General features: G+C 44.7%; 1 protein-coding gene across 12 annotated transcripts in view; it reads right to left on the bottom strand.

The window, feature by feature from the left end:
- LOC132910451 (chondroitin sulfate proteoglycan 4) overlaps positions 1-19921 on the bottom strand; it is a 33676-nt gene that overhangs the window by 4139 nt on the left and 9616 nt on the right. For all 12 annotated transcript variants that reach the window (XM_060966152.1, XM_060966154.1, XM_060966158.1 and 9 more), the window contains 8 exons: positions 15001-15232; positions 8851-9067; positions 5673-6267; positions 5238-5492; positions 4066-4263; positions 3397-3598; positions 571-3288; positions 82-488 (listed from right to left, as the gene is read on the bottom strand). In XM_060966152.1, coding sequence (XP_060822135.1) covers positions 82-488; positions 571-3288; positions 3397-3598; positions 4066-4263; positions 5238-5492; positions 5673-6267; positions 8851-9067; positions 15001-15232 — 4824 coding nt within the window. The remainder of the gene's footprint in view (positions 1-81; positions 489-570; positions 3289-3396; positions 3599-4065; positions 4264-5237; positions 5493-5672; positions 6268-8850; positions 9068-15000; positions 15233-19921) is intronic.

The raw sequence follows: 19921 nt of genomic DNA on the forward strand, positions 1-19921 counted from the left end.
GCAACAGAAAACATATATAACACAGTTAACGACAGCTTGCACCTTGCGAACGTCTAACGAATCTTAAGATCGTAATCTCGCCTGATTAGTTAAGGATTCCGCAAAGTGTGCTTCCACGTCGAACGTAAACGAATCATTGGCGGTCAAGTCCATAAATTGTTTAGTATGTTCGTAGAAAACTTTGCTGTTGTTGATGTCTCTTTGCGTGAACCGCTCGACGTTCAACCACGCGCCCTCGCTCGTCTCCATGATAATCTTGCCGAGATGCGGTCCATTTCGCACCGTGTATTTTATTTCTCGCGTTTCATCCGAGCATTTCGTCAACAGTAGTTTGTTCGATAACATTTTTCTGGTCAGTGGAAAAACATTGAGTGCGGCGTTCTGCTCGATAGTCAGTCGAACTGGTTTAGTTGCTATCAGTATCGTATAAGATTCCGTGGTGTGTACTCCGTCGTAAAGCACGAAATTGAACTCAGCGTCGGATCCATCTGGAACATAAAGTCTCTTAAGGAATTCACGTTTACGAATAAATCCCGGGATATTTCAGACAATAAAAGGCGAAGCGCTTACTCGTATGGGTAAAAATGATTTTCGACTCATCGATCTGTTGCTGTGTGAAATTGTAAAGATCCAGCTCCGGAGAGGATTTTAACGAGATTAATCCGTTCCTGACTCCGCTTATGTTGAACGTTATATCACGTGCCGTGGTATCGTTATCAACAGCGGCTAATTTATCAGGCGTTAACGCGATCGAACCACCTTGCCAAACCGTTAATTTAGTTCTGTTGACGAGCACAGGCACTTCGTCGTTAACGGGTTGCACCGTGACCCAGACGTCGAAGGGTTCGCTGGTTTTATCACCGGCAACGAGTACCATCTTGAACGAATCTCTGGAAGATTCATCGCCGTTGTGTTTGTATAATATTATTCCTCCGGTTAGGTGTTTCTGCGAGAACTTTTTCACCTGAGAATTCTTGGTTGATTCCAGAATCGCACCGTGTTTCGGTTTTTCTAGAATTCGATAATCCGTTACTTTGCCGGAATAGTAAGGAGTGAGGATGGAGAAGTTCGTTTCATCGAGAATGGTGCACTTTCCCTCGATCACGACGACACCCTTCGTTTCGACGTACAGCTTCTCCGGGACGATCACGAAGTTCACGCTTAGATCGCGCAGCCAAGTTATTCCGTTCGTTACATCGACGACAAATTTGTCGTTCGTTTGATTCATCACGGATTGTACGTAGAACACGCGACCCTCGTTTATCATACTTTGGTCGAAAAACTTCACCGCATTTCCGATATAATCTTCTCGTGTCTCGTCGCTGTGCTCGTCGTGAATCTGTAGCTCCAGATACCCGTTCTGTGGCCACTCTTTCAAATAATAAATTATTTCGGAATCCGCTATCTTGGGATGCATAATTTCCAAGCTCTTTTTGCTTAACAAGATACTAGTGGCCTCTTCCACGAACACAGTTTTATTATTCTGCACGATCAACGGTTGCCAATAGCTTTCGGGATAAATCTTAATTAGAAATATTCCCTCTGCCTCTGCTCCCTTCGTCGACACTTTGAACTTAAAACCGTCCTTTGCCAAAGATCCGCCGAGATGTTTGTACAAGACTATACCATAACGCAGATTCTCTTTGTTGAACGAGTTTGTTTCTCTACCGTGTTTCAACAGTACCCCGTGTTTTGGTTTCTCCAACACCGTGTACTTGATATCCTTGTCGGAGGTATACACGTTCGTTTCAACATCCAACTCGTTGGGTCGGAGGGCAACCGATCGATTAAATTGCACGACGGACCCGTTGCTCTCTCTCAACCTCACGTAAGGAGGACTGGCTTGAATTTCAAGGACCCCGGCCGTGTAAAAATGCCCATCGGTAACGCCGAATTCGAACTTTCCGTGGTCATCGCCCTGATGTTTAAACAGTATCTGATTGTCGTCGATGTCTTGCTGACTGAATTCATGTACCTGTGACGTGGGATTGGTCACCCTGTATATTCCATTCTTCTGGGTATCTCTTCTCGTGTAAATCAGCTCGTTAGGCTTCGTGTCGATGTCCTTGTCTATATACGCGAGATCTTTGCTCGTCAACAATCTTTCGCCCTTCGACACCACGTGAAACACCTTGTGAACCACTCGCTCCGGAGCGTTGTCGTTCTTCATTGTGATTTCGACGCGGAACAAGCCCACGTACATAAAATCCACGGCGTCCGAGGCGATAGCGACGAACTGGAACGAGTCTTCTCTAGTCTCTGAGTCATCGTGCACGTAGTAGACTTTTTGGGATGAAAGTTCTTCGGAAGTAAAATAGAACGTGTTGTTCCGTGAGTGAGACTTGGAGCTGTTCGTGACGGTCAACCAACCGTGATGCGGAACTATCGTCAAGTTGTATATCAGCGACGTAACTCCGTAATCCCTTGGATTCGTTCGCAGTATTCTTAGAGGTACTCTAGAGCCTTCGTCCACCCTCAGAGTTTCCAGGCTGTCCAAAGGTTTCACGTTCTTGCTGAGGTAGTGCCTAAACTTCAAGATCGAGTGCAAATCGATGCACTGTGGGGCGCTCACTTTGAAGGCGAATTCATCGAGAATGGTGGAATAGGCTCTCTTGAACAATCGATATTTCAATTTACCGGAGTCGATGTCCTCTTGGGTGAACGTGTCTCCGGTTTCTAGCTTTCGACTCGAAAGGAACAGATTACCGTACCTTGGTCCCGTTGTCACGGTGAACGCGATCTTGTTAAGCGTGGTTGTCAATGGATTCGTTTGGAACTTCAGATTTTGCCCGGTGATCGACACCTCGGCTACGTTGGTGAAGTTAATCGGCACCCTTTTCGTTTCTTTCAATTCGAGATCGATGAATGTGATTCGAAAGTCGTAGGTGTGCTGCGCCGTTACCTCTCTAACGCTCGCTTGAAACTTAAACTCGTCTTGATTCGGGCTGCCCTCGTTGTGAAGATACCGTATCGTGTGTAGCTCGATATCCCTGCTGGTGAAACGGTCGACGTTCATCCAGCTACTCGAGACGTCTTTCAGCTTCTGAATCGTTCCAAATTGTGGCTGCGAGACGATATCGTAACGTATATCGATAGTGTTGTCGTCGGAATTGGTGACGAAAGAGAGATTCGCTGATGTGAGGTAGGAGTAAGACCGATGCACCACGACCAGCCCGGTATTCTGCATCAACTTGATTTCCAGGGGATGAGCCGCCACCCTTAAACTCGCCGGTTGGCTGCTTTCTATTCCGTCGCTCACTCGAAGATCCAGCTTCGCGTTTGGTTTCGCTGAAAAACGTAATTCAAGCGTACGTTTGATAAAGCGTAGCTGCGAATAGACGGCAATTAACAGGCAATAATGTTCGTTTGTATAGCGAATATCGATGAAGCTGTTACCGTTTCCGCGGTGTACGTATGCAATTAATCCTTGCATTAATTCAGCCTGGGTAAACGTGTCGATTGGTCGCGACGGATAAGTCACTCTTTCCACATAGCCAGCATCCGCGTCGGTACGTAAGACCGTGTAAACCAACATGTCTGACGGCGTGTCAGCATCGATCGCCCAAATAAATTCTTTCGTCAAGATTTTCCTCGTGCCCTACGAATTATAAACGGCCGATTATATTTGTTTATCATCGGATTCGATCGGATAAGGAGGCCAATTCGATTCCATCTAATCGAATAAGGAATGGAAACATTAAGATTTGTAGTTGATAGATCTCATAGATTTCAACGCGGCGAGGGTGGTCGATTTTTATGACGGAGCAAGTTATTCCATTTAGGTAGATCGCAACTCTAAGTGGTTAATTAGGAGCAACGACTGGGGGCGACTTAAATCGATTTCGTTACGACTCGACCGCCATGCTCGCCTAAAGATACGAACACTGCAGGCAGGCCATAATTTCTTCAATTCGATTAATTGATTTAGTGGGGTCGTGTGAAGCATTCAGACTGTTTCGCGTCAATTAGGTTCACGTGCTTTCGAGTTCTCGGACGGAGGCTCGTTTCGAGGAAAAAAAATCGCGCGGCCGTTCGATAGAAGAATTATAGGTCTTTGTGTCTTACTTGAGCGAGTCGTAGCACTTTCGCGGTCGATATTTCGAGCAACGGCGGATCATTAACGGGTGTAACGTTGACGTGAAGTGGAAACCTAAGTCGCCCTCGCAGGTAGCCTGGCAACGTGTAGCCAGCTCCTGCCACTAATCTCACATCCAGGATCATACTGTCCTCTGTGGTTTCACTGCCATCGTGCATGTATTGTACCTGCCAAGGAGTTGCGTCACACTAATGAGACAATGTAGCCTGTGGTAGACAATGTTTCTAGTACTTATGAATATGCATGTTTCTGATCTAAAGATGCGTAAACACGTAATGATAACGATTTATAGCAACGTCGGTGAACGATCTTTACGATTCACCGAGTATGGTAATTTTTGCAAAAGCGGACAAAAAGTCGTTCGTAGATTCGCCATTAACGAGACTCTTATCTCACCTTATTTCATGATTTATTCACGATGTACATGCGTCTGCAAGGAGAACTTTTCTTCTTAACGAACCAATAAACTGCCTTAATATCTTGAAACTCGTACCTTCCGCGTGACTCGCCGCTTTTAAAATTAAACTTCCTTAAAGATTCCCTTTACGCTTTCCCGTCGTTGAATCATTGCTGGCGCTAAATCTGCCGTCTGCCCGCGGTTCAAATTAATTAAAGCGGCGGAGGCGAGCTTATGAATCGACGATTAGCATACTGAATCGACGCGCGAATTCTGCCGATTTTGTCCGTTCTCTGCGTAGGCTTTTCGAACAAAGTTTCGCTTTTTTTAAGCTCCGAAGAAAACGTTTGACGGATAAGCGGTTTCGGCTCGACGTTAACCCTCGAAAAAAAACCGTTAATAAGTGGTGGTGTCTATAAATAGACGTAGTGTCGCTGGATAAATCGGGTGTAAGTAGAAGAAGAACAGACCGAACCGAGAGTTCCGACGACACGAGCCCACTACGCGGCCCCCCACGGTTCTAAAGTTAGTCCTTGTGCCGCGAACTATCTATAGCTCGTGGCCTTATGACAAACTGGAAGAACGCGTGATTTTCCACTTTTCTTTGTGTTGCTCGAATATATCGGTTACCTGTTGGATCGTTGCCGTTCGTCGATTCATCCTTCTCACCGATCGTTCCACGTTACGATATTTCACGGATATTGGAAAACCGTTCTACGCGTACTGGTAGCAGAAACACATTACCTTATCTCGATTAACGTCTTGAAGAGTGAAGGAATGCGCGGTTCTGGTCGTTAAAAGATCCAGGGCCAAGGTACCGTACGTGGGCGGGGTTACCAAGTTGAAGATAACACCGTCCTCTTCCATCCCATATTTAGCAATGTCTAGTACCATGGCAATGTTATCGCTCGTCAGCAGCGCGTGTTCCCCTTCGGATAGTAGCAAGGGCCTTAGCGAGAGTATCTCCAAATTCACGGGCAAATTTACCCTCGAGTGAACCTACGGAATTTGAAATTGAGGCGTATCACGAAGGTCCTTGCCTCCCTTCTTACCTAATTTCTCCTTGGGTGACAAGATGCGAGCGAATTGATGGAAAAATGGAAGATACGTCGGAAGGAGGTAGAAATTCGATCGCAAAGCAGAAATGTTATTCGGAAAGAGGAATTTGCAAACGTTTACCTTGTGATCCTCGGCGTAGTTTGCTTTGATGCACAGTGGTTGATCACAGTCGCACTTAAAAGAGCTGACACCTAGTTGCGAGCAAACTGCTTCGGAAATACAGGGATCTGCGTCGATACAGGGATATCCCCAAACGCAGCCAACGACGATACCCTGACTGATTTTAACGTCCGGCAGACCGAGCTCCTTGTTATCCAGCAGCATATTTCGCAGGCAACCATTGTAGCTCACGTCGCCGGATTTGAGGCCTTTGCCGAGCGCTCTGGCGCGTTTATTCAGCTCTGTGCCGCCTATGTAGAGGGTGTCGGCCAGATCGAGGTAGCGATTTCCACCGGAGGGTAGAGTGATCGTTTTTTCTTGACGGTCGACCGTGATCCCGATTCCGCTCGGATTGAAGTCAACGGCCACCCGATGCCACTTGCCGTCCGCCACCGGCGTGCCGTGTATCAACTCGGTCGGCCCGTTCCCTTTGTTCATCAGAAGTCGAATTTTACCCTCGAACAACTCGATCCCGAGGTAATCGGCGTACGACGATTGCCCAGTGTTGTAGAGCAGCAGGCCACTCTCCGCGCCGGTCTTCAACTCGAATTCCCATCTACGAAACAACGAAGGGAAGGGGAGGATCGATCGAAGAGGGCAAAATTGTAAAGGAAGTCGTTGGCCGAACGGCACTGTCCAACTTTACTTTACGCGAGTCGAACTCGTCAAACCGCGTTTATCCAACATACCCGGATACACGAAGCGAGCCATGGTATTTGAGAATAACGTTAAAACTCCAGTAACAACATCGCCGGTTCTATTCACGAGCGAGCTAGAATTTCGTAAATTGACTTGTTCGGATCGCGTCTACCGCCTATGAATGGGGACCTGCTAAACCGTTAAGGGAGCGCCACACGAAATTTCCACTTTCTTAACTGCTCCAGCGAAATTACCTGATCGTTCGCATCCTTTATCCTACGCGAAGTTTCGCAGGTCTCGCGCGAAATGTGTTTAACGAAATACTTGAAAATCCTCTGCTAGAACTTTATGAATTATTAGCTGGTGGAAATGGGAGCGCGTTCGAACGCTGTATTGATGCGCGATAAGAATAATCGGATGGAAACGAATTAAAAGCGGCGCGATATCATTGCCAGCGAGAGTTAAATGGATCGTGGGATAATCGCGCGGCTTACGAGTATCTCGCGATACTTTTATCAAATTGAAATTTTTTGTCAAATGTTTTCTGTAAAACTGAAAAGCGTTTCTTTTCAATTTTTAGGACTGTCATCTTCTCGGGATTGAACGCAATGTTCGAAATGCGACGATACGGGACAAAAGATGGCGTAAACGCGCGGAAAAACACGGACGAGAGCAACGAAGACGCGGACGCGTGGAATTAATGGTCGTCCCAGATTGTTGGATTCCGTGGTGATTAACGTTTTGTTTACACGTTTCTGGTTGAATTCGGTCAGGAGTGTTTAAGAGGACCGTCTAAACGACACCGAGCGCTTTCATTTCCGCCGGCATGTTTGCAGTGCACGCCGCTCGTTCTGACGCTCCGACAGAATTCATCAGCCGTCGATGTCCAAGGATGTTCCACGTACAATACATAGTGGCGAAGGGAACAGGATTGTTGGCATTGTTTCGACACCGTCGTTACCGTCGATACGCAACAGGTACCGTACCCCCTTTGTCCCCTGTATCAAGCTTCGAATTAAGAATCGTGACGAGCATGTTTTTAATTTGGAGAGACAAAGACTTCCAGGTGCCCGACCATTCTTTACGTCGCGTGCAATTCGAAGAAGCTGTTTCAGTCCTTCGCGAAATGAATTCTATTCTATCCGAGAATATCGAGCTCGGATATTCCTGTATATTTGTTAATCGGGAAAGATAATTCGGTTAGTCGTGTTTTAATTATCGCGCGGAAGATTTTCGCGATATTGTCGTTTTAAGGGAACTTCCCTGTTTCATACCGCTCTTTTGCATATCCTGTAAAATTCATGCACAATGATACCGATTAAAAGTTAAACGAAAGAACTATTATACGCCAGAGATACGATACCTTACATGTGTACATTATGAATTTTTTTTTTTAGTTGCCAGTAGTATTAATTTCGGAAAACACTACCCATTATTTAACCAGAAAGAAAGAGAGAGAGAGAGAAAGAGAGAGAAGTTTGCCGTTGCGATTCGTGGAACCAATCAAAACTCTTATACCTGGAACTCTTTGTTATTCCGAAAAATGAGATCAAAGTGAGTACTTCTTAGAGAGGAGGAGATACGAGGAATCGCGGATATTGTTGTAACTAGTAGCGATGTTTTCGTCGTAACGCGATTGCGGTTTTTCTTTGGAGCTTTCCGAAATGCTTCACCAGCGTTCTCGTTGGCCTTTGTCGTTGAAAGTAGTACGGGCATTCGTCAAAGGTTTGCAACAACATTAAGAACATTACCCGACTAATATCTGCTACGAAAGAAATACAAAGATACGTTCCGTAAAAGATATCTACCTTTGATATCGCCATGATTTTACGATTATAAAACATCCTGGCGAATGTCTTGCAATTGAAATTCGGAGGAAATTAAATTACCTCCGTCGTGCCGTGTTGCTAGCTGCTTCTTACCTTGCTAAATTATTTATCCGATTATTAATGGTTCATCAAGCTCGGCACGATACGCTGAGTAACTTGTAGTCGTCGATTAGTTTTGATAAGCACGCAGTCTCTCACAGACTGGCACTAACATTGACTTGGAAGCTAGATTTTGCATCTACCCGACGCTTTAAATAGACACGCATCAAATATTATTGTTAGTTTGTATTCATAGCGGTTCATCCGTCTATCGATAATTTCTGAAACCGCTAATAACAGTTGTTTGACGGTTGACGAAGCGTCACGCGCGAGGATCGTTCGTCTATAATATCGTCCTAGGTCGATTTATTTTCTGTTACAAAATCGGCTACGTCTACGCGTGTATATTTCGTTGGAACTGACACTCACGCAGTCGGAATCGCGTTTCAGAAAAGCGCAAGATCGACAAGCGGTTAATAATAGAAATAACGTTTCTATTATGTCAAGTCTTGCTTGAAAGTTAATTAATTTGACTATCTACGGCAGGCTTAAGGCCATTTTCGAACGAGTTCCACAAGTTGAGTGTTTGGATGTAATTCATACGGCGCAAAGGAGCGTATTTATCTACGTACTTGGAGCCCGAGCGTGGAATAGGTCTTGGGATCGCTGTGAACGCACCATCCTCCACGAAACTAACTTCCGTGCTTCTTGTAGCGTCGAATTCCGGCGAACAGCTCCACGTAACGGCAGTCGCCTCCGACTGGCCTTTTCTCGACTTGGCGTATTCTATTACCCTGGCGCCATTGTAGATTATGTCAGCCATGCAGCCTCTCAAGTAATCCGTGTGCCCTGAGAATAGAGGAACATATGAAGGAAAAGATATCGTCGACGTCAACGCGCTGTGGTCAAATTTGAAAAAGGAAATTCGCTGGATTTCACGTGGTCGACTGGAACAACGGTCTAAACGATTTCGTTCGAGTCGTTAGCGTCGCGCGACTTTCGGATTCGTCGTTTGCAAATTCCTTTGAACGAATTGCTCGCACGAGCAAATAACGAAACAGGCGGATATTAAATTCGATGGCTAGGCTGATTCTTATAGTCTCGCGGAACGCAGGGAACGTGGTGGCACCCTTTGGCACCGGTTCACGAGGTATTATTCAGTGGCGGAGGTCTTCGCGAAGGAGCGGTGTAATGAAAGCGTCAGTTGCAAACCACATCGGGGTTGATGGCCAGATAATCTCAGTTTCGTTGGCTGCCAGGGAACCAACTAGGCTATCGAATCCACCTATTCCATTATACGATCGCCAAACATAATTCACGAAAATAATCGCGCTGTAACTCGGTTAATTTATTAGAACGAGCCCGATCTACGTAGCAATTTCAACGATAGGTAATTCATTTCCCGATAAAGAGAGTTTGGTGTACGATTGAACGAATCCGATTTCGTTCGCGAGTGGTGGTATCGGCCTGAAAGTTATGTTTATAGTCGAAGCGGTTCCGTGAAAGACGACGGTTATATACCTGCGGTAAGGTAACACGAGACGCACAAGGATGCAAAACCGTACGGGTGTTTACTGACAGGGGTTCGTGATGACATTTTCCGGTGTAGCGGTATATAAACCTCGGCAATAAACCCAGCCGTTCATAGTGCGGTAAATCGTTCATGCCGCAACCGTGCCACAGCTTCCATTCTACGTGATCCTCTCGCGTGCTTCACGATTATATTAATTGGAGAAGTTTCGAGAACGGTTTTTCCTACAGGCGGCTAAAGATACCGCGGATAACCGCAAAATGGACCGAGGTCACTGGAAAATGTCCCGTTCCGAAGGGGAGAGACTGCGCATCGCTCTTGCAGGATTTTAAGGTCAATAAAATAGCCCATTACCTATCGACGACGAGGAACGAGAACCTACAGAATAAATATATACCACCACCAGCAATTTTTTGAACGGGATCGTTCAAGGGTGCGGTATGTTCGGAATTTTGGCCCATTCCCTTCTTTAAGAAATTCCGAATTACACGTCCTCCCCGAGCTGTAAACCTAATGACTCCGAGGTCAAGTAAAAAACCTCGGGAAAGGAACAGCCGAAAGGGCACGAGGGACAGACGAAACTCAACGGCTGGTAGGGACAATCAGCAACGTAGGAGGATAGTTCATCATCAGACATCGTACCATACGGGTGAAATACTTCACTCACAACAAGATCTTACCACCGCCGTGTTCCTAACATCACACTTCACGTTTATACAACAAATGCAAATACAGTGCTGGATTACTCTAACACTCGATCTATTAAACTTCCTCCACTTTGAGCGTTAATTCATTCGAGGTACGCGATATCGACCGATCGGTTTGACCTGACCGGTTGCTCTTTAGTCAATAATTTGCAACATATTTAACATCCATTTGGCAAAGCTCATGAAAATATGGAATTTTTTGGGTTGGCAAATAAGTCGCTCTGTTGCTCAGGTTGGCAACTAAGTCGCTTTGCAGCTCAGGTTGGCAAATAAGTCGGTGCGCCGTTCAGGCTGGCAAGGTGACACCCAGCATGGTGACACCTCGCGGAAAGAAACGCGGCCTAATGCTGGGCAATTCAGAGCGCAACTGTCCCCTGAAATCAGAGTCTAGGCATAATAGCCCGGGTTAGGCGGAACCAACGAACGCTATCGCACACAAGGCGCCGACAATATCAAAAGGACAACTTCGGAACGATACAGCTCGACACAATAAAGCAGGATGGTTACATACGCATGCAGCTATAAATCCTAATCCACTGCATCCAATCGAATGAAAGGAATCTGAACAAAAGGAGGATAGGATATCTCTTATTTTGCCTTCCGCGGATGATTGGGCCAAGAGACTCTGCTCTAACGAGACGACGAAGAGTCCACGGGCCAAGCAAGTACAAGCACCACGAATCATCACCAAGAAAACGCGATTCGGACGGGTCATCGGGAGGAGCCCAGTCTCCCTATCAGCTACAAACATCTTTCACATTTGCACGACGGATCTACAAATGGACCTCGCTCGCGTTTCGTGATTTTGTGCACGTGGTCGCGAATGAAATGCAGAATAAAACGCTCTACAGAGATTACAGATACAAGGAGTTCCGCTTTACTTGGCGACTGGTAATTCGTATTCGTATTCGCATTCATTTAAAGAAAGGGGAGTAGTTTTCGCTGCATCGTCGAAGAAAATAACGACGAGAGACAGAGAAAGAGAAAGAGAAAGAGAGAGAGAGAGAGGGAGAGGGAGAGGGAGAGGAAGAGAGAGAGCGATAAAAAAATATTCTGCAGTGCGTTTCATATGTATCGCGATATTTCGTCGCTGCGGAGACGGTGATATCGCGATGTTCGCAGATGAAAACGATTCGCCGTATTCGCGGTCGTGAAGCCGAGCGACCATAAAATAAATAATTTCCCCTGTCGCCACATTCAAGACTGTTCAATTTATTTGGACGTAACCGTGATCGAATGTTTCGCGATAGAACATTGACACCGACATCTCGGTATATACTTTTATTGATTTCCCGGTATCGGATGTATGTCTAGTGGGGAGTGTTCTCTATATTTTCGCGTAGCCACGGAAACGTCACTCGATAAACGAAATTCATGCTGAGAATTTTATTTTCAATGCTACCTATATAACGGGAAGATCCGAATGAAAAGTTATTTTAATGTTTAGCTGTTTTATCGTCGTTGGCTTAATCCGCGGATAGTCGACAGAAGGAAGCATCCGAGTCTCGCAGTTAGATTAACAGCCTATACCGTTTTCATGCATATTTCAGCAAGATGGATGGAAAATGAAAAGTCGCCGCGATTCTAACTTTTCGCGAACTCTTCTACCGTCTGGTCGCATAGAAGCGACTTCGTAGGATCGTTCCGACCTTTCTTCTTAAAATTGCGCACGAACACGAGAACTCTGTATACGAAAACGAACGAATAGTCCGAGAGTGGCGCGACGTAGACGGTCTGTTCGCCATTTTCCTCGTTCTTTATTCCTCGACTCGGGGAATTTAGCGGGGTTCGCGGGGTAGCAGGAATTAATAAGAGATCCTGGGGGGGGTGGCGGGTACGGTTATGTCGTACCATGGGGTACAAATGAATTGTCATGAATATGTAAATTGAATTTCGAGCTGGTCGTCGAGCGTTGCACGAGATGCTCGAGGGAATAACGGCGGGAACGAGCGTCACCGGTACACTCTCTGTTTGTACTGATCGTATTCAATTTGGAACGCGTCACCTCGGTCACCTTGCGATGAATTTTTGCTTTTTAACCAACCGGTCTCTATCGCTGTCACTGTGCTCTTGCGATCCAAGTTATTGCCGTTTTAGCTTGAGGCGAACCATACCGTTCATCCTTGCGCTGTGATTTAACCCGCGGAAATAGCTGCGAGAGATACGCAACAGAGATACCAGAGACAGAGCTCGACCGCGCGGAAGTCTAGTGGAATTCGCGAGTAGCAAAATTCATAACATATATTTCTCGCTTGGATTGTTTCTCATCGGGTATAATCTTGTCGAAGTTGCTACTTAGATATCATCTGCATGCCTAGATCGGAGTGAAAGGAGTAGCTTCTCATTCTCGAAACCGGCCTCCTGTCGGTCAGCTATACGCACCGTACACATCCAATTTACGATTTCACGATCCCGATTAACGGGTCGGCCATCCCAGTAAGCTTCGATAATTTCATCTTGTCGAGGAAGGAGATCGATGATCGATCCGTCAGCGACTAGAAATTAGGTTTAGAGAGTACGGCCAGTGTCGTGGTGTCCTACTATCAGAATATTCTCCGTGCTAATCTTGCTCAATGACCGTTGCTGATGGTGCGCACGTCAGTGATGGATGGAGTAAATATCCCCTATGACGTACACTAAATAATATTTCACTAGATCGATGTCGAAAGATACAGACTGGCTATTTGATATATGAGGCGAATCGCTCTTTTAATTGCTTACTCCGATTTACTCACGATTGCCTTATCGATTTTCTTCTGTATCGCTGTTTATCGTTAAACACCGAGCATCGATCGAGATCGAAATCGAAAGCTTTTGTCAGTGAAATTTCGTTGCTACAAGCACGAAAAATACTAGAATTTTTTTGAAAAATTTTCGTATCTTTTTGTCCTTCGAATTTAACAACGAATAATAACTATTCGAGGATATTGCAGGGCACTCAAAGATACTCGAGAGAAAACGAAGAGAAATACGTGAGTCGTGCGTTAATTTTTATAAAAAAAAAGAAAAGAAAAAACCAGCGATTCTAACGATTGCTTTCGAGTGATTCATCCTGTATTTTTACTTATCTACGTAATCGTCGTTTGTCGTTTTCTCTTTTTCTTTCCGACTGGCACGATATATCAGCTACTTCACAATTAGTACAACGGTAGAAGAATCGCGAAAACAGTTTGTAATCGAAAATTCGTAAGTGGAAATATTTTTCGCAGATTCGATCGTACCACAAGAAATAATAAATAGAAACACTGGACTGCCGAATCGTGGGATCCGTTGCTTCTATTGTACGTAGAGCGAGAAAATCTCTGCAATAGAGTAGATATTTTGCCGCAACAAACGCAATACGAATATTTGAACCCAACTGGTTGTTGCCGGGCCGTGATCACGTAACACAAACCTTTGGTCGTCTCTGTATAATCCGTTTGCAGTTGTGAAAATATGAGTTTTTATACGAATGGCGTGTGGAATCGAAGCGAGGCTTGTCAAATCTAGTTCCACTCGACCGCGTCAATGAAATATTTTTCGTCGAACGTCCTTATATTGTTTTTATATTTCAATTCCGGCCGTGACGGATTTTATCGTTGGGGTAGTAGTAAAAATTTATCAGTGAAAATCTTGGTCGAAGGTAGCCTCGTAGACGATACTCGTAAATTTTCACTCCGATAGATGTTAAAGGCTGTGCTGGCGAACGTTCAACCGAGCAAAAGGAAATGAAATCGTAGTCTTGTTCGATTTGAAGAAGACAATGGTTTAAGATATTTGTAACGTAACGGTATCTGTTGAAAGTAAAACACACTGAAACTCAAAAGTCATGTTCTCCACGCGTGTATGAGATTCTCTATGAAGAAATTTCGTAGCTGTCTGCACGTGCGCGTACCAACGAATAATTCAGAAATGGACGTAACGACACCTTCGCGTTGTAATGTACGCAACAATTTCGATGCGGAGATTACCGATATTACGATATTTCACGTTACTTTTAGTCGAAAACGGCTGCGTGAAGACTAACTTTCTTTCTGAAAAAATTCTCTTAATCATTTTACACTACATATTAGTTTTTTAAGAACTTCGTAGGAACGGTTCTTTTGCAATTCATCAAAAAGTTATTTTTGCAACAGCTCGGGATGCAGCAGCTCTATAGGGATTACGCGTTAAAACTTACAACTTTGAAGATGAATATTTCCATTTCGCTAAGGCTAGGTTCTCTAAAAATTGAATCATGTATATACATATATACGTCTATATACAGATAATATGTTAAACAACGTATCGTTAAAATTTCAAAGAAATTACAAGAAAGTCGCTTTACGTTACAAATATCTTAAACGAGAAGCGTTAAATGCTGCGAAGTAATTGCACGGACTATCACGGGTTGGCTGGAGGAAAAAATATTTGTCTTCTCGATCTAACCATGAAACTTCATCAAAATCGATGCGTGGTAGCTGGTGCGGTCCTCGCGTTGGAAACGAGGCGTAAGTTAGTAAGCTAGTGCAGTCACGTGGCGCGACGATTTATCCGAGTGAGTCAAGCTTGCCGGTGCGCCTTACCTAGAAATAGCTCGTTAAAGTCACCCTGTCCCCCGATGAAGACTCCGTAGTGTATATTCAGTTCGAAGAAACGTCCTGGTAGAAGGGACTTGGTCGTGTGTATCACGTCAATCTGTAGCGTGATATTCGCTTCTCGTCTCGTCAGGTTTACCTCGTGCCAGCTCAGATCGTTCAATGTCAATCCACGAGCACTGGCCATCTCGCTTTCACCTGCGCCTAAATTTATGTGAACCTGTGAAAAAATCAAAAGAAACGATCTTCGTAAGTCGTCCGACTAAAGACAGATGGAATTACATGAACTTCGATGCTCGGCCAAAGTCGAACAACGTTTTTCCAAGGATAATTGCTCCTTGTTGGAAATTTAGATAAGGTGATGCATAGAAGGAGAATTATTCTTTCGATGGTGTACAATTTTGGGTTTATGTATTCTTATTATCTAGGAAGAAACTCGACTGTGAAAAGATTTAGATTTCTTGCGGTTAGCTCGTGCTAGTAATACTTTTTGAAATTTTTCCGACAAGCCGGGCCGAGAGAAACCCTTGGCGATTCAACGTCCCATTTTTCATTCTACTTTAACAAGAATCACATCCTCGGTTCATGCATGCGTAGTGTAAAAGGATACTCTAGAAGCGTATTAAATATTGATCTTCCTCGGATTGCCATCTATTGCTCGTTTATCAGACTCTACTTCTAACTAGATGGCACGTAATCGGATTTTCTGAAACCTGTGGGCGAGTTTTTGAAAAGCTGCGAAGAACACATACCCGAGAACATAATTCATAAAGAATAGCAAGGAAGGCAAACAGCTCACCGCATAATCTTTCCCTTATTTAGGAAACTTACTCGCGCCAACTCCTTGACTCCGGCATCTAAGTAAATTAGAATAAAAATTAGCATCTATTTACGTAACACTTGCTTCGTTTAAAATCTGCAAGGAACTGTCCGTCCGGTGAAAAAGGAAAGCGGCCACGATAATCCAGGTACCGGTTAAAAAGAAACGGTTGACACAGTAGTCTAGCTAGTACGTTTTATTAATCCAAAGCTCGACCCTTTTGCACAGGTAGCCGGTACGACGCCACAAACGGGCAGGGATTACGCGAAGCTTTTTTTTCCGTTTTGCGGCATCTTGGGTCGACATTATGAGACTGGTTCGAGTAATGCATTATCGAGTTAGGATGGTACACGACGCGCTTTGTCGAGGGACGACGCGGTAGCCTCTGACAAAGAGTCTTTAATCGCGACCTAAATCGACCGATCGAGACTTATAGCGACGTCTTCGATGTAACTCCCACGATCTCTTCGTCGTTGATCTTGAACAGGGGAACGAACCACCGAGACAGCCGTGGTAGAATCGTAGCTTAATGAAAAGTCGATCGTTCGCAGAGGCGGGTCGAAATTACGAGGTTGCGCGATTGGCATCGAAGCCGATCGTAACACCGACGCTTCAGACGGTCTCTTCTCGTTCTGCGATCGATTCCGTAATAAAGGCGTGAGCTTTTGCGAGTTGCAAGTTCAGCCGGTAGTAGCGTGATGTCCGATGACTATGCAGGAACCCATTAATATGTATAAGCGCGAGAGACACGACACTTCGTTGAGTGTAAACGCGAATCTATACGTTTCGAAGGTCGAAGAGACGACCACGTCGGTGCATTATCGATGCAGCACCGGTGATTGGAAAGGGAACAATGACAAATATTCGACTGGTCGATTACAACCAGGAGAAAAACGATGATATTTTCCTTCTCTCTCTCTCTCTCTCTCATACACATTCTGACCACCAAACCGAATTCGGAATTGCGTGCTTCGGCGGACATCGAATCATTTCGACGGACTTTCGATATAAAGCAAACGATGCACGTTTGATTAAATTCATAGAGATTTTTCGTTCAGTTGGTAAATATAAACGCTGTAACGCGCAATAGAATAAATTTTCATGCGAATTTAACGGGCTGCTGAAACAATCGGAAGTAAACGATACTTCTCGTCGATGAGCTCCAATTTCCGAATAATTGAATAATCGTGAAGATGGAAAAGATTTTAAGCGAGTAAAACCACGAAGCGAGAGACGAGGCAGATCCGACAGCGTACCGAGGCATACAAGGCTGAAACGATTCCATTGCACTTTTTGCTCTCTCGCTTATCCCCCTTCTCATCCTCTTTAACGATCTTCTTAACAAATTTAATTAAGCTCAGACACCACCTACCCGTCTTCTCATGGTTCGACCTGTGGACTTAACCCTTCGCGAAATTAGATTCGCGCGGTTTTCACCTTGGATCCTAGCGCTCCACCGAGAAACGGCATTTTCCTCGTCCTCTAATGCACTTAGACGGTATTTCAACACTCTATCGCGATACTGGATTACCCTAGTCATCGTCTTAAGGTTGTCGCAAAAAGGCTCATGTTCGACGATTTAAATTTCCTAGAAGACGGCCGACAGTTACGTTCACGCATTAACCACTGCGTAGTAGTATCGAAGAAGTCAGTTGCTCTGTAATTTTCTCTACGTTTCCGAAAGATTTAAGACGAGTCCAGAAGGGAACTGCTTTCACGACGTTCTAGATTTTTAGCTGAATTATAGCAATTCGCATTTCCAGGGTCTCGCTCGGCCAGCTGAATAGGCTGATCGGTCTGCAATTTTCTGGATTTATTAGAGTTCGCGAAGGAACTGGCGCTTTCCTCGTTTTTCTTCCTTGCTGAATTAGATCGAATTAGAGTTTCGTTCGAGAATTTTTCCTCTCGTATTCGTATAATCGCGCGATATGGTACGATGGCAGTTAAATGTTCGCCGCAGACGTCAACACTGTTTTATATACCCGGTTGCTTATTGTTTGCGTCTCTTCCCTTTATGTAGCTTCTTAATTGAGAGTTACACGTTCGCAATTTCTAACGAAGATTCATCGTCGGTGAAACGTGGTTTGTGTTACGATCTCGCTTGCGTCTATCGATTCACGTTCGAACGCGTTTACGAAGGATGAGAGACACGAAACGCGACTTTCGCTAATCGCGTTAACGCAAGTTAATGCCAGAATCGGTCTAAAACGTTCAATCAAGAACGATACGCGTCACCGATTCAAAGTTTGCAAATCCCCTCTCGCTAAAGAATATTAATGTCCCTGGTCTGAGGCCAGGTAACAATAACCGCTGACAGACGATTAATAGCCAGCGTTCTGTAAATGTTTCGGGCTTTCGCGTTTGTTTCTACTTATCAAGCGTTTGCTTCGTATGAACGCGATCGCCGGATATAATATATTCGAATTAAACGTAACGAGCGTAGCTGGATTAACAACTGGTTCCTATTTATCGTTAGATAGTTGTACGCATGTTGCGGCGATGTTGCTCCTATTCGTCATACTTATAGCGATTCTTCTCACGGATTCATAATTTGTAACTAGAGCTCGACGACGATTACTATTTAAGAGCAAAGTGGTCCATCTGGGCACTGTCGTCCCACGTGCATCGTTGTTCCTCGTAATGCAACCTGGTACGTTCGTTGGAGCCGTTTAATTCCTCAGCAACGAGCATTCGTTTCGGGCCGACGTCGCGGCGTCACCGACGATCGTTAATAACCGTGCACGTTCATACGAGCACCGAGAACTCGTGGTTGAAACTCGTGTCGACGAATCCTTAACGATCGGTACGCTTCAACGTGTTACAGTAAAATCATCCGGAAGAAAACAAGCATAAAAGTTTCCGACGAAACCCACGACGGCACAAATTATGACGTATAATCGCGACCCGACATAATTGAACGAAACGATCTCGTGTTCCTCCATACTTTTTCGTTAGATCGTGCGACATAGAACGCTGGCTTTTTTTTTTCTTTTTGCTAAGTTAAAACGTAACGATTCGCGTTAAAAATTTCGGTGCCGATCGCGTTTTAACGACAATCATGGAAGAATAGTTTTCATGATTATTTGCAAATAGAAATTTTCACGGCAGTTTACAGAGGATGTTGCTTTGAAGTAAATTACAATGTTTTATTTCATGTGGCGTGCGCGTGAAAGTTAAATCCCAGCGTGTCATATTTAATTGGATTAAAAATAGTCACGGCTCGCGGGCCGCTATTGTATTTTTGAGACACGCGACGAAAATTGCTTGTCTCGTGAAACGGCGATCGATGGGTTGCAATGTCGTATTGTTTATTTCAGCTGGCATAAAGCGATCATTCCGATGCAGTAGTTACGCGATGGATTATTAACTACAACAAAATCGTGTCGTAGCAGTATGTATTTTATATCAAAGTTTACGCTGAAACTCATTATTGGCTTGGCGCGTTTCATGCCCGGCTGATTCAGAGAGAACTTAATGCCCTGGAATTGATTTAAACAAAGTCAAAGGAAGGCGTTAACTTTGCTCGAGAGTGAATTTTACGAACGCTTTTTACGTAATAGGAAAGGGAAAGGAAGAGAAAAATAGGCAAAGAGAAGAAAAAAGATGGTTGTTTTCTTCTTTCGCCGATAAATGTTATTCTGCCACGAGATGCATCGATCTGCCCTGTTTCTCCCCCTTTCAGCCGTTGCTCGTGCTCCTCACAAGCAACGGTGTACATAAATAAGATGTTTTTACTTGCGGAGTTTTAATGGTTCGAATAAAACGGGGCAACGATGCGACGTTAAAATCACGGTTTTTATCGAAGTTATAAAACCAACCGGTAAAACGTCATCGTTGGACGTGTGCATGAAAATCGTATTTCACCTTTCGCATTTTTTATGGCGGTCGTGGTGTAGTGTTTTAGCTCTATGCGTTTCCCCTTCTCTTTTTTCATCCCTTTCTCTATGTATCAAAGCAAGCCTAATTTCTTAGCCAGGTTGTAGAAAGATAGGGAGTCAAAGAGAAAGAGAGAAAGAGGGACAGGAAGAGAGGGACGTAAGTCTGACTGTCGCGTCGGACTGTAGCACGTGCGGTTGGTTAACGACGAGC

The sequence above is a fragment of the Bombus pascuorum genome, chromosome 9, assembly GCF_905332965.1.
Source record: "Bombus pascuorum chromosome 9, iyBomPasc1.1, whole genome shotgun sequence".
Classification (NCBI taxonomy): Eukaryota; Metazoa; Arthropoda; class Insecta; order Hymenoptera; family Apidae; genus Bombus; species Bombus pascuorum.